The sequence below is a fragment of the Podarcis erhardii genome (assembly GCF_964252035.2).
Source record: "Podarcis erhardii genome assembly, chromosome: 5".
Classification (NCBI taxonomy): Eukaryota; Metazoa; Chordata; class Lepidosauria; order Squamata; family Lacertidae; genus Podarcis; species Podarcis erhardii.
In genome coordinates, this window is record NC_138509.1 from 34,121,151 (window position 1) to 34,138,694 (window position 17,544).

General features: G+C 39.2%; 1 protein-coding gene across 17 annotated transcripts in view; it reads left to right on the forward strand.

Annotated features, from left to right (window-relative positions):
- PCDH15 (protocadherin related 15) overlaps nt 1–17,544 on the forward strand; it is a 649,889-nt gene that overhangs the window by 573,349 nt on the left and 58,996 nt on the right. For all 17 annotated transcript variants that reach the window (XM_081861749.1, XM_081861756.1, XM_081861754.1 and 14 more), the window contains one exon: nt 15,574–15,789. In XM_081861749.1, coding sequence (XP_081717875.1) covers nt 15,574–15,789 — 216 coding nt within the window. The remainder of the gene's footprint in view (nt 1–15,573; nt 15,790–17,544) is intronic.

A 17,544-nucleotide genomic window follows, 5' to 3' on the forward strand; every position in this document is an offset into this window, starting at 1 on the left:
ACCATTCTTAAAATTGCAAGTAAATAATCCAAAATATAGGTTGACTTTATTCCATCCCAGAAGCCATTATAGTAAAAAGAGAGAAAGATTTTGACTCAACCATTGAAGCAGCAATCACAAAACAACCTTAACTGTACATATATTCCATGTTTATACAAAAAATCATCATACACATCCATTATGTAGGGAAAAGAAGATCAATTTACTTGATCCATGAAGTGCATTTTCCAAGTTGATTGACTTTTACCCCTTCCAAACAGTAAGTCTTTTAGAATGAATGTAAATGAAAGTTGTATCTGTACCTTTTCCAAAGAATTGTCTCTCTAGATAGGCAGCAAGAAAGTACAGAACAACTAAATCTGCAGGTTACATAAAATCATGAAATGAATAACAACCCTGCAGTTTATTTCTCCTTCACTATTGCATAACATTACAAGGCAGCAAATGAAAAGAAAGCAAAAAGTACCTATAAAATACCCTGCCATGTTTATGTGTCTAGACATAAGTTAAGTTTTATGTAACTAGACTACAAAAATAGTGTTCTCAGAAATGGAAAAGGGCACTTCTGGCTTAAAATTTCTTTAAAGTTCTACATTGTAATTTAGGATTCTGAAGTTCATAATTGTCCTCATTAAACTGGAGAAAGCAGTATGCTTAAAATCAAGTCAAGCCTTCTCAACCAATGTCACTTTGACCCTGAAGTTTAAAAATTGCATTAATACCAGTATCAAAGAAATTCATTGCATACTTATAGTTAGTTTTGAAGATGCTTGCATTTGAATGTAAAAGCAAGTCATGCCATTGTAAATTTAACAGCAAAGATCATTAAATGTGCACTCTTTAAAATAAGATGTAAGGGGAAAGGTACTTGATCTTTTAATGCGCAAGAGGGATGCTCCAAAACTTTGCTGACGTATGGATGTTTCCTTCTTATTGCTATTACTAGGAGTTTCTCAGCAGTAAAACAGCAGGTCATTGACAATGATAAATCTAAGCAAAAAAACAAATACAACCAATTAGGAAATATAGGCATTGCCACAAATTTGTGGGGAGTTTTAACTCTTCCAAAGCTTGCATATAGTGCATTCTGAATAGAGCTGTTAACCCTCAGTTGGGATATATATTCATTTAGGAAAAAGAAATGATAAAATACAGTTAGTCTAGAAGTGCCTTCTGTTGAATTTCTGCAGATGAATTTTATTTAATTGATGAAAGTTAGATCACAAATCTTGAAGTAATTATTTGTACTGATTAAGATTTGCCTTCCATAATTATTATTTTTTAAATCATACTTCACAACAGGTAAAACATCTCTGCATTCAAACATAGAAACATAGCAAGTAAAAGTATTCACAGATACTGCAATCATCACTAGTATTTTATCAGGGTAACGGAGGCACAGGAGCCACTTTTACAGTATTGTTAGCCTGGGAAATGAGACTCGGTGTAGCACTGGATATTCAGATCTGTAGGAATTTAGCATACTGAGTTAAATGCCTATTTCCAAAATGCCTGTCTCTTGTTGCATGGCTATTTTACTTCAAGTTAAAAAGTTGCAAGAACTTTATTCTTGCAGTAGGCAGTATTATGATGAATGCACAAGGGAGATCTGCTGAGTAAGAAGGTTTCATTTTTACATTGTCTGTTTTCTAGTAGATTTGTACTTTGGAGACTCGCGAAAGTATATATAAAAAAAGCCAAACTGAGATCAAGAAACCCAGAATTAAAGGGGACTGGGAAGGAACAATACAGAGCGAGGTGACACACTGAAGAAGTAAAACCATTAATAATGAAGGGCGGTACGAAAGACAAATGGAGGCTGTAGCTGCCTTACCTGAGAAAAGGAATGAGGGTGCATTGTGTGATTCATGACCCTTGCTGGGAATTTTAGGGGCAAAAGATGGATTGGGTTTAAGAAAAATGTCCAGTATATAGAGTGGCAACTGGCAAAAAAAAAAAAAAAAAAAAAAAAGCAGGGGAAAAAGAATGCTTGGAGACAAAAAATATTCTGGAAGAAATTGTAGCAGCTTGGAACAAAAGCAGCTGAGCATGTGGGACAAGTATCCAGCAAGTGATAGAATTCCTATGCAGACAAGCCAAAGCTCAAACAGGACACAGCAGTAGAGACTATTGCCATTGGTAAAAGACAAAAGGTCAGGTTTCTGCCAGCCATGAATTAGTCAACCTGGACACTTCTTACTGCGTTCCTGTAAAGCCCCAAGTCACCAGACCAGATACCATCATCAGCTCTACAGTTCCAGCTCACAAACCCAAATTCCAGAGGGGAAATCACCAAGACACAAGGCTCCTCCAAACCACCTTTCTGTTGAGCATCTATGATTAGTCCTCATGATGCTTTTCAGATAAAGGTAAAGGGACCCCTGACCATTAGGTCCAGTCATGACCGACTCTGGGGTTGCAGCGCTCATCTCGCTTTATTGGCTGAGGGAGCCGGCGTACAGCTTCCGGGTCATGTGGCCAGCATGACTAAGCTGCTTCTGGCGAACCAGAGCAGTGCACAGAAACGCTGTTTACTTTCCCACCGGAGCGGTACCTATTTATCTACTTGCACTTTGATGTGCTTTCAAACTGCTAGATTGTCAGGAGCAGGGACCGAGCAACAGGAGCTCACCTCATCGTGGGGATTCGAACCGTTGACCTTCTGATCAACAAGTCCTAGGCTCTGTGGTTTAACCCACAGCGCCACCCGTGTCCCTGCTTTTCAGGTAGTCATATGCAATTCTGCTTTCAAGGGGAGGAAGAGAAAACTGTGTTGCAAACAAAGCTACAATATTGGAAACAGCCCTGAATTCTGAATAAACACACTTAAAAATGTCCAGTAAGTCATTGAATAAAAAGTTCCGAATCAATTTCTTGCATTTTTCTTTTGTATTTAGTTACCCCTCTATCACTCAACTTGGAGTAAAAAGTTTGGGCCTTATTGGTATGGAATGCATTTCAAGTTTTAAAGTGTGTAATTTATACAAAGTTAAACAGACAAGCTCTTTAGGCTTGTGCACACTTCAAGTCAGTATAAACAATTTTCACTATAATTAGTGTCACTTTAATCGTCCTGGATGATTTAGTTATTGTAGTTATTAAGTTTTCGGGTAGCAATTTATGTGCATCATATCAAATGTGCCACAGCTGCATGCTTGTAAATTGATCTTCACTTGCCACAGATGTGTGTGTGTCTGTTTTGTCACAAATTCGTGAAAAATGACTTCAGTCTGATGAGCAATAATCTAAGTAGAAATTAATCCCTGAAGTTTTTAATTCTAAAAATTGTTATATAGCCTTAATGTCTGTGCAATAATTGTAGGCTCCTATTTGTCACATATAAATATAATAACGAACCAGAAATACAGCTCTTTGTATGGCATTATTTAATCTCTCCAGCTAAATATTATTTAAACTAAGCAAAGAAACAAAAATAATCAACAAGTGCAATTAAATTAAAATGGAACAAAAATAAAACAGGGGGGTTGTTATGTTTGAATATAAAATGAAAGTAGATTTGTTATGTCCTTGCTGTGTCTTTTAGTGGCACAGATTTGACCACATGTCTAATACTGATTATTCAGTTTATTTTTTGATAAAGAAATCAAAGGGAAGAAGTGAAAGCAATGCCTTAGGAAAATGTTCTTTGTACAAAATAAAAATAAAAATGGGAAGGCTCATAGGAGCCAACTCCTGGGGGCTGTGGGGGCTGGGCTCCCCCAAAGGTGACGGACATTTCCACTCAAATAGTGTGTGTGCACTGCGTCATGTGATCAGTTATGTGGGGCAGGGCTTACCTGGGCCCCCACAATATTCTATTCAAGTTGGCACCCCTTGGAAGGCTACAGAAACTACCTTGTTCAAAATTCTTTTTTTTTATAATTTCTTTTCATTAAGCTCTTTTTTAAAGGGAGGGGGGAAACAGACAAGAAAAAACATAAAAAAACAAAACCAACAACATGTCAACAAAAACATGTAAACATACAACAACAACAACAACAACAACAACAACAACAACAACAACAAAAGAAAACACATCAATTTACAACATAACATTAATTGACTTCCCTCCATCACGGCTTGAGCTATATCCCCGCATTATCTTCCTGTGGTATCTTTTTACAACCTTTATCTATACATCTCAGGCTTTATGTTACACCTACTGTAATTTTAATATTTCCTAAATTTGTTTCTATGTATGTAATAAACTTGCTCCAATCATTAATACATTTTACGTTTTTCTGATGCCTGATCTTCTGTGTCATCCTTGCTAGTTCTATATACTCAAATAACTTAGATTGCCATTCTCTGATAGTTGGGATATTAGGGGTTTTCCAGTTTTGCGCTAGCAGTATCCTGGCAGCTACCGTTGCGTATTGGAACATAGTTTGGTCTTCTTGCCTAATGTCTTCTCCGACCATTCCTAAAAGGAAGGCTTCAGGTTTTTTAGGGAAGGTATATTTCAAAAAAAAATTTAGTTCATCATAGATAAGTCCCCAAAACCTTTTCACTTCTTCGCAAGCCCACCACATATGATGGAAATCACCCTCTTTTGATTTGCATTTCCAGCAAGTTTTGTCCCCGGTCTTATACATTTTTTCCAATTTCACAGGGGTGATGTACCACCTGTACATCATTTTTTGCAAATTTTCTCGGAGTCCAACACATGCTGTGAATTTCATGTCCTTGTTCCAAAGTTTCACCCACCTGTCGTAATCTAAATTATATCCAAGGTCCATGGCCCATTTAATCATGACCTCCTTTATCTCTTCATCCTTGGTATCCCAATCTAATAGTTGATTATACATTTTGGATAGAAGTTTGGAGTTTCCTTCTATTATCTCCACCTGATACCTGGACTTTTTCTCACTCATCCCTGTTTTTTTATGCTCATTCCATAAAGCATTAATTTGGTAGAACTGTAGCCAAGTCGTTTATTTGTCCTTTAGATCTTCATAAGGTCTGAGTTTCCATCCTTTATCTGATCTTACCAGTAGGTCTTCATAGGTCCATCTTTTACTTTCCATGTTTGATTTTTTGATTGTTAGGATGTCAATTGGTGATAACCACCAGGGGGTGTCTTTTTCTATAAGTCTCTGATTTCTGTTCCATACCTCAAGTAACGCTCCTCTGATAATATGGTTGGAGAATCCTTTATAGACCCTCTCCTTATCGTGCCATAGATACGCATGCCAACCAAATCTGGCGTCAAATCCCTCCAGATCCAACAAATCTGTATTTTTCAAAACAACCCAATCCTTGATCCAACACAAACACGAGGCCTCGTAGTATAATTTCAGGTTCGGAACGGCGAACCCTCCCCTATCTCTACGATCTGTAAGTAGTTTAAATTTGATTCTTGCTCTTTTGCCCTGCCAAATAAATCTGGACAGGGTTTTCTGCCAATCTTTAAACATTGTCGTGCCCCTAATCACCGGGATGTTCTGAAATAAAAACAGCAGCCTTGGAAGAATGCTCATCTTAATTGCTGCCATTCTACCCGACCAGGAGAGTTTTATCCTACTCCAGGTGTCCAGATCTTTTTTAATCTCTCTCCAGGTCCTTGTATAGTTATCTTCTACTAGATTTATATTTTTCGTGGAGACCCAAATGCCCAAATATTTCACCTTTTTCACCACCTTGATTCCTGTTTGCAGCTCTAACTGATTTCTTAAATCTTCAGTCAAATTCTTTGTTAACATCTTGGTTTTAAAACAAAACAAATTCTTTCCAGTAGCACCTTAAAGACCAACTAAGTCAGTTCTTGGTATGAGCTTTCGTGTGCATGCACACTTCTTCAGATACACTGAAACAGAAGTTTCCAGACCCTTCTATATAGTGAGAAGGTGGGGAGGGGTATTACTCAGAAGGGTGGTGGGAATGGGTGATTGGCAGATAGCTGTGATGAGCCTGTTGACGACAGTAATACCCCTCTGAGTAATACCCCTCCCCACCTTCTCACTATATAGAAGGGTCTGGAAACTTCTGTTTCAGTGTATCTGAAGAAGTGTGCATGCACACGAAAGCTCATACCAAGAACTGACTTAGTTGGTCTTTAAGGTGCTACTGGAAAGAATTTGTTTTGTTTTGACTATGGCAGACCAACACGGCTACCTATCTGTAACTGAATCTTGGTTTTAACTTTGTTTAGTCTAAAGCCGGACAGTTTTCCAAATTCTTCAAATAACTCTATAACTTTACCGATACCCTCTACTGGTTCTTCTAGCGATATTACCAAATCATCGGCGTAAGCCTTTAATTTATATTCTTTTGCTCCTATTCTGATTCCTTTTATTTCCGAAGTTTCCCTTATTTTATTTGTAATTACTTCCAACACCATAATAAATAGGAGAGGGGATAGAGGGCATCCCTGTCTTGTACCCTTCGAAATCTCAAACGAATTAGTTAAATTATTGTTAATAATCAGTTTAGCCCTTTGGCTTAAATAAATCGCTCTTATACCTTCCATGAAAGGCCCCTCTATCCCTACCCTCTCCATACATTTTAGTAAAAACCGCCATGATACGTTATCGAATGCCTTTTCAGCATCAATGAAAATTAGTGCCGTGGGATATCGTTCTTAAATTCCAAATATTCGATAATATTTATTATGTGCCTTACGTTGTCTTTTAGATGCCTATTAGGGAGGAATCCGACTTGATCTTTATGAATAGATTTTGCTAAATATTTTTTGAGCCTCTTTGCCATTATTTCTGCAAAGATTTTATAATCATTATTAAGTAGTGATATCGGTCTATAATTTCTTATGTCCAGTTTGTCAGAGTCTGATTTAGGGATTAACGTGATGTGTGCCTCTTTCCAGGAATCAGGTATCCTTCCTCCTTGTAAAATATTATTCATTACATCGCATAAGACCGGGGCCAGATATTCCTCTAAAACTTTGTAGTACTTTTGTGACAAACCATCTGGACCTGGTGCTTTCCCTGGTTTCATCTTCTTAATTGCCTCCTTGACCTCGTCTGCTGTTATTAGTTTGTTTAGATGGGTTTTTTCTTCATCCGTCAGCTGTTCTCCTCTATTCCTTTCCAGATATTTTTCTATTTCTACTAAGTCCTCATCTTCCTTTTTATACAAATTTTCATAGAATTGAAGGAAATTTTCCTCTATTTTACCAGGGTCTTCTAATATTTGCTCTTCTATTTTAATTTTGTTAATCACATTTTGTTTTTTTCCTTTTTCTTAGTTGACACGCCAATAGTCTCCCCGTTTTATTTGCGGAGTCAAAGTATTTTTGCTTCATTGATTTAATTCTCCATTCTACTTCTTGGCTTATTAATGTCGAGTATTGTGCCTGCACCATTTTAGAGATTTGTTTAGTCCTTTCATCCCTAGGATTTACTATTAATTTTTTCTCACAATCTCTTAATTGCTTAACTATTTCTTCTTTCTTTGATTCTCTTAGTTTCCTTCTATAATTATTCTGTTGGATTAAAAAACCTCTTAAAACCGCCTTACTGGCGTCCCAAACTATATAAATTTTTGTTTCTTTATTCAGGTTTATATCAAAGTATTCTTTCAGGGTGGTTTTAAAATTCTTAAAATTAAAATTCAGGGTGGTTTTAAAATTCTTAAAATTCTAAAGTTCAAAATTCTTAAAATAATTTCACAAGCAGTATAAATAGTTGTGAAATATATTTTGCCTTCGTAATCTGAATCTGAAATTATCTGTAATTATTGGGGAGAGGGTGAATTTGTAAGAAACTCTGCAGGCAGTTGTCTTCTTCATCACAAGCAATATTATGGCTTCTTGGATAGCATAAAGGTATTGGAGACCCCATACCCCTCAGAGAGGTACAGTTTCCAGAGTGGTTTAACAATCAATCCCTCTTCCTAGAGAACTCTGAGAATTGTAACTCTCCCGTGGGGGAATATAATATCTTGATCAGGAGAGAGAGAGGGGAACATTTTCCGGCCAGAAGGCCAGATCTTAATCTCCCCACCCCTGGCAGGCCAAATCTGATTGTCAGGATTGGAAGCACAGTGCTGGGGCTGTTTGAAAGCCCTTTTGCAAACAGCTCTGCAATCCAGAGGTTCAAAGCGCAGATTTTAGCATTAGTTTCAAATGGAAACTGTTTGCCAGTCCTGGAGCAAAGTATACTTCCAGCACCCATCAGCACCTTGCTTCAGCAAAGAAAAAATTGGGATGTCACCTTAAGCTCCTGATAGCTCCTTTGAAGTCCTGTTGTTGCCTGCCTCATGCCTGGTATCCTGTGTGATGGCAAGAGTAGGACCCATGGGTGTGACTTACCCAGATACAGACTTGCAGGCCAAGTGGGAGGCCTAGTGGCCAGGGTGCCCCACCCTCATATTGAGATAGAGATTTGCTATAAAAAGTCAGTCATCAACAGAACAAGTTGCTTTAGAATTGTATCTTTTCTTGACAACCTTTGTTATAATTCCATTTCTTTAGAAATTTCACATTAGAACAGCTGTTCCTTTTTTTACTATCATTCTAAGGCCAAATGTTACACCATGCATTTTTGTAGTGAATAAGTAAATTAAATATAAACCAGCAATAATTGCAGCTATTAATCTATGGGATTTGAAGCCTGAGATTTACCTAATATGATATGATTTTAGTGCTTTGCATATCAATTGTGTTTTCACATACCTTTTGTTTCCCTCCACATTATTTAGTCCTATCTCTTCACTCTTCTCAACGCCTTAATTTTGCTTTAAAAAGAATAATTAACACATGTTATCTTGTGGGTGATTAATTAAAGGAGTGAGCTTTCAGTTCAATACTGTTGTCATGCTGCTTCACTGCTTTCCTGAGTGTTAACATCTGGTTATAACATGGCATACCAGCATTGTTTAATTTTTGCCCAGTTTTTTTATATATCATTTCTCCTGACCTCACAAGGCATAACGGGAAACCAAAATATGTTTTTTATATTATTCCGTTATTACTTCGAAAAAAAGGCACTAGTTTTCTCAAACCTAGGGCTGCCATATTTCAAAAAGGGAAAATCTGGACACAAAAGTTATCAAGGTGTTGGGTTTGGGTTTTTTGCAAAATCTCAACAACAAAAAATGAAGCCCAGGGGCGCTGTTTCCAATGGATGGCAGCCCTAGTCAAACCGTATCCCTGGCAACTCTAAGGTTCCAATTTGAGACTCATCAGTAGCCTTGGGTTCATCTTATGTCCTTGCACAGGTGAGGAGCAGGCCTGATTGTAATAGGTTTGTGGTGGTAGCTTGCAAGTAGTGGTGTGTGGACAGTGGTTCAGCTGTGTCATTGCCAGGGAAGGCCACGCCCCAGGAGCCAGTCAGTGTCACCGGTGGGCTCAAAAGGCAGGGAGCACACCAGAGCGATAAATGGGTTTCCTTCTGCACCATAATTCTGATTCCGGGGCTTTGGGATTGCTGTCACCAGTCTCCCCACTCACCCTCCCTATATTAGATGGTTTTAATTATTGTTATGGACAGGTGTTGCCCATATGTATTACACAGAGAGAGAGAGAGAGACAGATGGAAAGTAAGCCATGGGACTAGCTGTCCATGAAAATGCAAAAGTGTACAGTCTCCCCAGTTTGGTATAATAAGCAAATCGCAGCAAAGGAATGGGTAGCAGGGCATAGATGTGACCAAATGTAGTCACGTGTATTTCCATTTTGTTATAATTTTGAGTGAGCAGTGGCTGAACAAAAAGGCAGTATTGTTTTAAAAGAGAGGAATTCCAGGATATAGTAGAAATACCGCATTTTGAACTTTGAGCTAGGCTTCTAAGACACTTTTAAGAAGCTATAGCTTCATGAAATTCTTTCTGATTTTGCAATAAAAATGATATCAAAAAGTTAAGGGGTGATACAGTTTGTCTATGTCACTTTAGTAATGCATTGCACAATTATTTTGCTTTTATTGAGTCTGTGAGAACTACTATACTGACCCATCACCTTACCTTCTCTGTGGACTCAGCAAAATGTTGCTCAGGGCCTGAAGACTGCTGAAAATTTATCATTTTATTAGCAGTGACGGCCATCAGTTGCTAACCATTTCTTTTTCTCCTTTTAAGAAAGCAAGCTTGAGTCAAACTAGCTACTTAAAGAAAGGAGGGGGACGGATAAACTCTCATCAGTCCTTTTGTGCATTGCAGCCTTCCTCACAGGGTCATTCTTAATTTTAGTTCTAATATACTGAAGGGGCTCATAAAACGAATAGGCTTTCCTAGTCAACATTAGCTCAACTAAAGCAGATGGCAAATTCAGATGTTTCCAATCACAGTTTCCGGCAAAATATAATAGCTTTTAAAACAAGATCACTTTTCTCCCTGCAGGAACTGACAGCTTGATGTATATTTTCAGTTTTAAAAGCTACATCTGCTGTCCCAGTATTTTTAACACTTTGACATTAGTGCCTTGTCTCACACATATAGTTGTGCGTAAATTTGTTCCCACATTTAGATGTTCTTTATACTCTTCTTTTTGCCTTGCTTTGACCCCAGTTAAAATACCACTTGTTTCCATCATTGTATTGTGACTATCTTGGTTGTCCTGATAGGTGGTTTTCCGGCTATAAATTCCTGATAACTTCTTCTTCTTTTGAGTAATCTTATTAATCCACAAGGATGACTCATCTACAAGTGTATGTCCTCCAAGAGCAAAAACTAAATACATCCTTATAAGCTTCCATGCTAATACAGTATATGTATTTTACAATAAGTGTCTGGATGGTATTTACTACTTTCAAATTCTGAGTTCCACATGCTCACCTTGTTTCAACGCTGCTGAGATTAGGTTTCACCCACCCCTGCATTATAAAGAGAACATTGGAACCTGCTGTATTTACAGGTTGAAAATAAGAGTAGTATTGGAGACGTGCTTTGTGTTCTTGGATGTTTGCTTCACTGAGACATGATTCAGGCAGCCACATAAAGGTTTCTGGCCATGTAGGATTGGGTAATGGCAACATGGGGCCCTAAAACATCAGTGGCTTAAAGCCCAAGTACATAGAGGCATTTCCACATTATCATATGTTTTATGTGCATTTATATTAGGGGTGTGCATGTCCAACGTTCAAGAGACTGCGATCTACTCCCACTATAAAGAAACTGGCAGTGATCTAGCTTTTTCGGGAGGGGGGAAGGGGTCAGGATCCCGCGGTCGACTGTGATCGACCAAGGACCCCCCCCCCAAGATCGACCTGTAGATCGCGATCAAACTGTTGGACATCCTAGAACTATAAGATTCAGTTCAGACCCCAATTTGGCATATCAGAAAACAGTCTAAAGCACTTGGGAGGTTGCCCAGTTCAACTTGAGGTCTAAGTCCTGATCTACTTTGGCAAAGCAAGCAAGCAAACAAGGCTTTGTCTCCCCTCTTCACCCACTGCAATTTACTATTGGGACATCTTTAAAAAGCTATAACTTTTCTCCCTTTTGGTATAAGTAGATGAATTTTGCAGGCATACTAGCCCCTCAGGAACAGATTAAGCCTGCCAAATAAGTCCAGGGGTATTACAGTGGATACATTGGAAGTTGTTGTGTGTTTTTTTAAATGAAATGTCTATAACTTTCCCCTCCCAGCAGAATTGCATAAAATTTGTAGGCATAGTAGTCCTTCCTTGTAAGATGAAGCCTGCCAAATTTCAAAAGTATAGCTGCTTTGTTTTTCTGACAAGGGCAGCATTCACTGTTTTGTGGTTGATGATTCTTTCCTAATCTAGTGTTTTGTGGGCAATTGGCCCTTCTCCCAGCCATGCTGTTTAATATACCTTAGTCTTTCCCTTATACAAAGGCTAGCATCGCTAGGTTCACTTTTATCAGACACTTGTCTGTAGTTGGGGAGAGGGGTCATATGGCTATGGGACGTTGACATTTTTAAACACAAACCAAGCCAATACCTATGTAACCTTCCCAATTCCTAAGCATGGCTGAAGAAGTGGGCCACAGGATCACATGCTCCTCTCCTCTGGCCTCTTCCCTTTCTGACATAAATTCACCTCACCCTCTCCCTTGCCACTGAAAACTTTGGATATCAGTTCCCACCTTAGCCATGCCTAATACTTACCAGGATTTGAAATTAACCAATAAAAAAAGATGGGGATCATTTCATCAGCACTAGCCCCCCTTTGTTAGCCTACACATGGCGTTGTTTGTTTCAGTTGACAACCCACACAGCCTGGTTGCACATATGGATTAGTTTTACAACAGTCTGTATTTTAGAAGATGCATCGCAGGGCAAAAAAACAGCAGAAACAGAAGCAAATTCCATCTATGCTTCGGTCCACTGCCACTTCTCTTTCATCTTGACAATTCAGTGATTAGGTCCTGATTGATTGCATCTCTATGCAAACAGTGTTAGTAGATCGGTTTTCATTATTTGGAACACTTGGTTAAAGATGCCATATCTTCAAGAGATAATTGCCGATGAATTGAGTTAATCTAACGACAGTGGCTGCAATCCAGAATGTTCCATTAGGCCATTTGTCAGCACTTCTGCACATGTGGTAAATGGGCACACTCCCCCCCCCAGTTGAAACTCTTCACGCTGTGTCAAAGGCTGTTCCTGAAGTTCATCCAAGTTTTGCAAGCAGTTTATTGAATGATGCGGAGTCTGGAAAGTTATCAAACATGCTTTAAAATGTCTGTATGGTGTGTTTTTTGAGCAGCTGGCCACTAAAGGTTGCTGGAAGGCATACCTCGGGAGGACGAAGTTCCGACCTGGGGTGTCACTACTGAAAAAGCCATCTCCTTTGTCATAAGAAACGCCACCTGTGATAGAGGTGGTGCTTCAAAAAGGTCATTGGTAAATGATTATTTGTATGTGGCAGGCTGATCTGGGATATTTTCCTTCAACTAACATGCTAGATGGGACTGATGGGACTTGTAGTCCAAATCTTGGAAAGGTCCTAGGTTGGTGAAAGCTGATTTATATTCTAGTTAGTGTACAAATCAGAATCTGAAATCCTGATTTGATACTGGTTTCTTCTTGCTATCTAGAGTTCAAACAAACCACAGTTCCCAGAGTTTAGATATAGTGGAGAAATATTGTTTGTTTGAGACTAGAAGTGGAAGCTTCCGATTTATTCTTCTCAACTACAAAAGAAGAGGAGAGAGGAGGCTTACCAGATCTCATTCACCTAATGAGAGACCATGGGCTGTACACAGCACCCCTGATCCACCCTATGGCTATAATCCAATGGTCTTCAATCAGGCTAGTTCACCCTGGGACAATCCAAGGACCGTCCAGCCCTCCACAGATACAGTTCAAAATTAATTTGGTGATGGGGCTAATGCTTAATTAAGGTTTTTAAAAAAACCAAGTAAACATACAACTGGCAGTTACTGATAGGTAGCCGTGTTGGTCTGCCATAGTCAAAACAAAACAAATTCCTTCCAGTAGCACCTTAAAGACCAACTAAGTCAGTTCTTGGTATGAGCTTTCGTGTGCTGAAGAAGTGTGCATGCACACGAAAGCTCATACCAAGAACTGACTTAGTTGGTCTTTAAGGTGCTACTGGAAGGATACAACTGGCAGTGGGCCAGAGAAAGGAGACATGTCTCCTCCCCATTATAGGAGGAGGGGAATCAATTCTGCAGGGTGTTCCATTACAAGAGGCTTCTTTCCCACCCCCACCCCCTTCTCACCCAAGCATTTCCCTTCATAGATGTGAACAAGAAGCCTATGATGAAGCTTTAGAAGGATTTGGTATTTTTAAGCACCTTTAAAACATGCCTCAGTTTGGCTATAAATTTGTGTCATGTGACAAAGACACATGAGAGCAGAAGCAGCAAAGCAGGCTAGGAAGTGCTGGGACTGCACAATCATTTGGGCCTACTAAGGTTATTCAGGCCTAACTGCTAACTGTTGAGTCACTCTGATATGTGACTTAGCAGCCAGTTTCTCTTTTGTGTTCTCTGTAAAATGTCAGTGAAAGCCTGTCTGCTTCAGCTATGAACAGAGTCTGTATGTAATCTCAGTCAAACTGTTTGGAACCCTGTTGTTTATGAAGAAGTTTATTTTAATTCAGCAAAGCTTTTATTCTTTGAAACTCTGTATTATTAATTTACGCTGCATGTCAATTTGCACCCGAAAGATAATGCTGCTCCTTATTTTGACAGTTGAGGTGAAGTCTGACACAGAGGACATATAATATTTCTCAACATTCATTCATAAAAGAATTGTGAAAACATCTGCGTATTTATGTCTGCCACATAAACAAAAGAAAATATATAATGCTATTAAGATCAACTGTATTCCTTTCTCTTTTCTGACAGGCATATCACTACCCTTGAGGTGTCATATATCTTCTCTTAATGAAGTGACAAAAATATTTACCTTCAGGACAAATTATAGGGCTAACAAGCTCCCTTCCCTTGTGTTAAAAAGGACTTGTGCTTGTTATGTCATTGGCTGAGCTTAGGGTTGCTCTGGTGGTCCCAAAACAGATAAACATTATTTATTTATTTTTACTAACGTTTAAAGATGTATTAGAAAACACATGAGAAAAACAAATTGCACACAAAACACATGATCATTTTTTAATAAATTGACTCTTTATTTGTGTTCATTATTTCTTTTACTAGAGTGGTCTTCATGTCAATCTTTTAAACAATTTTGAAACAAATGTTTCAAACAGATTTTATATCTGTATATGGTTTTAATTGTACCAGTGTTTAATTATTTTCACATAATTCCGCCGCCCCCCCCCCCCCCGCTGCCTGTATTTAGTGGTTCTTGTTTTTATCTGTAAGCTGCCTTGGGTCCCATCAGGGGGAAAGTGGGGTAATCATCATCATCATCATCATCATCATCATCATCATCATCTTCTAGCTTGCTAACATTAATAGACCATTCATTTCCCCCTCATAATGATAGCGTATGCAATAAAAGCATCAAACCTGTTTGTTTCCTTAATAGTGGTTACCATAACTTTTCTTAAAAAATCTGTGCGAGTCAAACGGATGCTCTAGCCAAAACCCTTCATATCCTATTAATTTAAATGGGAGGGATTTAAGTGCACTGAACAAAATACCCCACTGAATATTAAGCAGACCCATTGAAAGGAATAGACCGAAATTAATCAGGGCTGTTAATTTCAATGACTCTACCCTGAGTTCATTGAAGATGGCCCAAAAATTATTCTGCTTTCCCCCACATCCTTGATGCTACTTTTGTGAGTCTGAATGAGAGTCGGGGAACCTCAGGCCTTAGAAGTGTGATGATGCCTTTTCCTTGCCTGCATGGAAGATGAAGTGTGTGTTTGTGTGCTTGAAATATAGCCTACTACTCACATCCATTGTTCTGTCCACTTTTCCATCTGGCTCCAACCACCATTGAAATACATTCTCCAGAAGGTTGTCCACAAGGGAATGCAGCTCTTGGGCTGAAACAGGTTCTCCACCCCTAGCCTAAATTTTTCTGGAAGCTATGAAGCTACTAAAAATTAAATTCTGATATTACAAATGCAGAAAGCAGTCAAACTGATTATCATAATGCCCATGAGATTAGTTTCTGTATTGATTACAGAGGCCGCAGTGCTTCTCAGTATACATAATTGTCTCAGTAATTTCTCTTCCTTCTTTCTCCCCCTTCTTTTTTGAACCTATCAGGCAAATGATAAAGATACGGGCAACTACAGTGCAATGCAATACAGACTCATCATCCCTCCAATCAAGGATGGCAAGGAAGGTTTTGTGATCGAACCTTATACGGGGCTGATCAAAACTGCTATGCTCTTCAAAAACATGCGGCGATCGTATTTCAAGTTTCAGGTCATTGCTACAGACAACTATGGAAAGGGGCTGAGCAATAAATCAGATGTACTTGTAAGTATGCATTTGGGGGCTTATTCTTGCTGCAAAGTTTATTGTAGACGACGTTGTGCTACAGGCATCCACCCTCCTTGTAGTTTTTTTGTTATTATGATTGCATATGATGAGGATACAATAGCTGGTGTTGTCAGGCCTTCCTAAGTAGCCCATCAGTGGGTCTTTAAATATCCTGTTCCTGTTGCCTGCCTGGGACTGAAGGGGACTGACTTCCACAAATCTGCTTATCAGGTTGCCAAAGACTAGTGCCCTAGTGAATCCTATGTACAACACCCACTAGCATATTAGTTCCCTGTCCAAAGTTTGTTTGCGAGTTGCGGAGGATTGCATTCAACTTTGAAACATTTGACCTGAGGCCCTTCTCTCCCTGTTTCCCCAATTCTCTGTAAAGCATTGAGAAGTCTTGGGCAGTCTAGTAGGGTCTCTGTCCTCAAGCACAGAGGAAACATGTGCCCAGTCACTTCTTTCAACTTTCAAAGACAACTCGCCAACATTACCCACAAGGGGTTAGAGCAGAAGCAAGAATCATAGAGTGTGAAGGTCACTGCTTTGTGGTAGTTTCATTGTGCATCCAGCCATGGCAAAAGGGAGCAACTGAGTCATGCAAAGATGTCATTTCACTCATCTTCATTCCACTCACTGGCAAGCCGGATCCAGCCTTGAGATTTTGAAGCTGATATTTCACTGTCTGAGATGTGTCCAAGGATGAAGTTGGTGGCACAAAGTACTATGTTGGTCAGACTCAAATTGCAGCACTCAGAGGAAGCACTCAAGGAGGAAGGGGAGCGTAGCCCCTGCTACTTAGTTCAGAACTATTTTGCATCAGATAATCTCATATCACTTGGGCTTTCTGGCAGGCAGAAGCTCCTCTTGTTTTCTCCAAAGCTTCCACTTCTGCCAAAGAACATGAGATAACCAGCTTCCTCCCACACCAAGCTTTCTGCATCCCTATTCAGGAATAGGAAAAGGTGTAGTGGCTGTTGGGAAACACCAAGACCATCACCTCTCCCCCAGTGCAGCGCCGTCTGGGATGATTCATTACTCTTGTGTCCCTTCATGCTGATGTGACCCATATCCAAGTACATGAGTACACAACACTAGCAGAGTCCAAACAGAAGCTGAGCCTTGAGGTGTGACATCTAAGCCTGATTTATTATGTACAAAATCAAACATAACAGAACAAAGAAAACATGGCTCCCCTCTCTCTTTCTTCCATGGAGAGAAGGGAAAAAACAAAAGCAATACAGAACGGAACAGTGTATCTGAACTTCCGTTCCCCATGACATCCAACACTGTGGAATGTAAACACAGACGTGTAACAACAACAATCACACATCTGCAGCATGTAGGAATAAAATTCCCAACAGTGGCAACCATAAATAATCAAACCTTGTGGACCCCTGTTCCTTCAATTTTGCAGATCTACGCAGCATTTATTCCTTATTACAAACCTGCTGGTGCAAATGAGAGTATGTAGAGCGCAAGTGTTTATTATTTGCTTTAAAGAACAAATTGAAATAGAAGGCACGGTCATCCAGTGTTAAGAAAAGTCTTTAGGATTTATTCTTCAATACAGTAGATGATACTACTTCTAATTACCAAAGCCGCTACTATGGTTTCCATTATTGCACTATCTCAGTGGAGGGGTACCTGGCCACTGAATGGAAAGGTTGTATTCTTAAATCTATAAAGACTTAGATAATACCTGTTATTCTAAAGCAGCAATGCTGCAGCAAGCAAAGGCTCTAACAG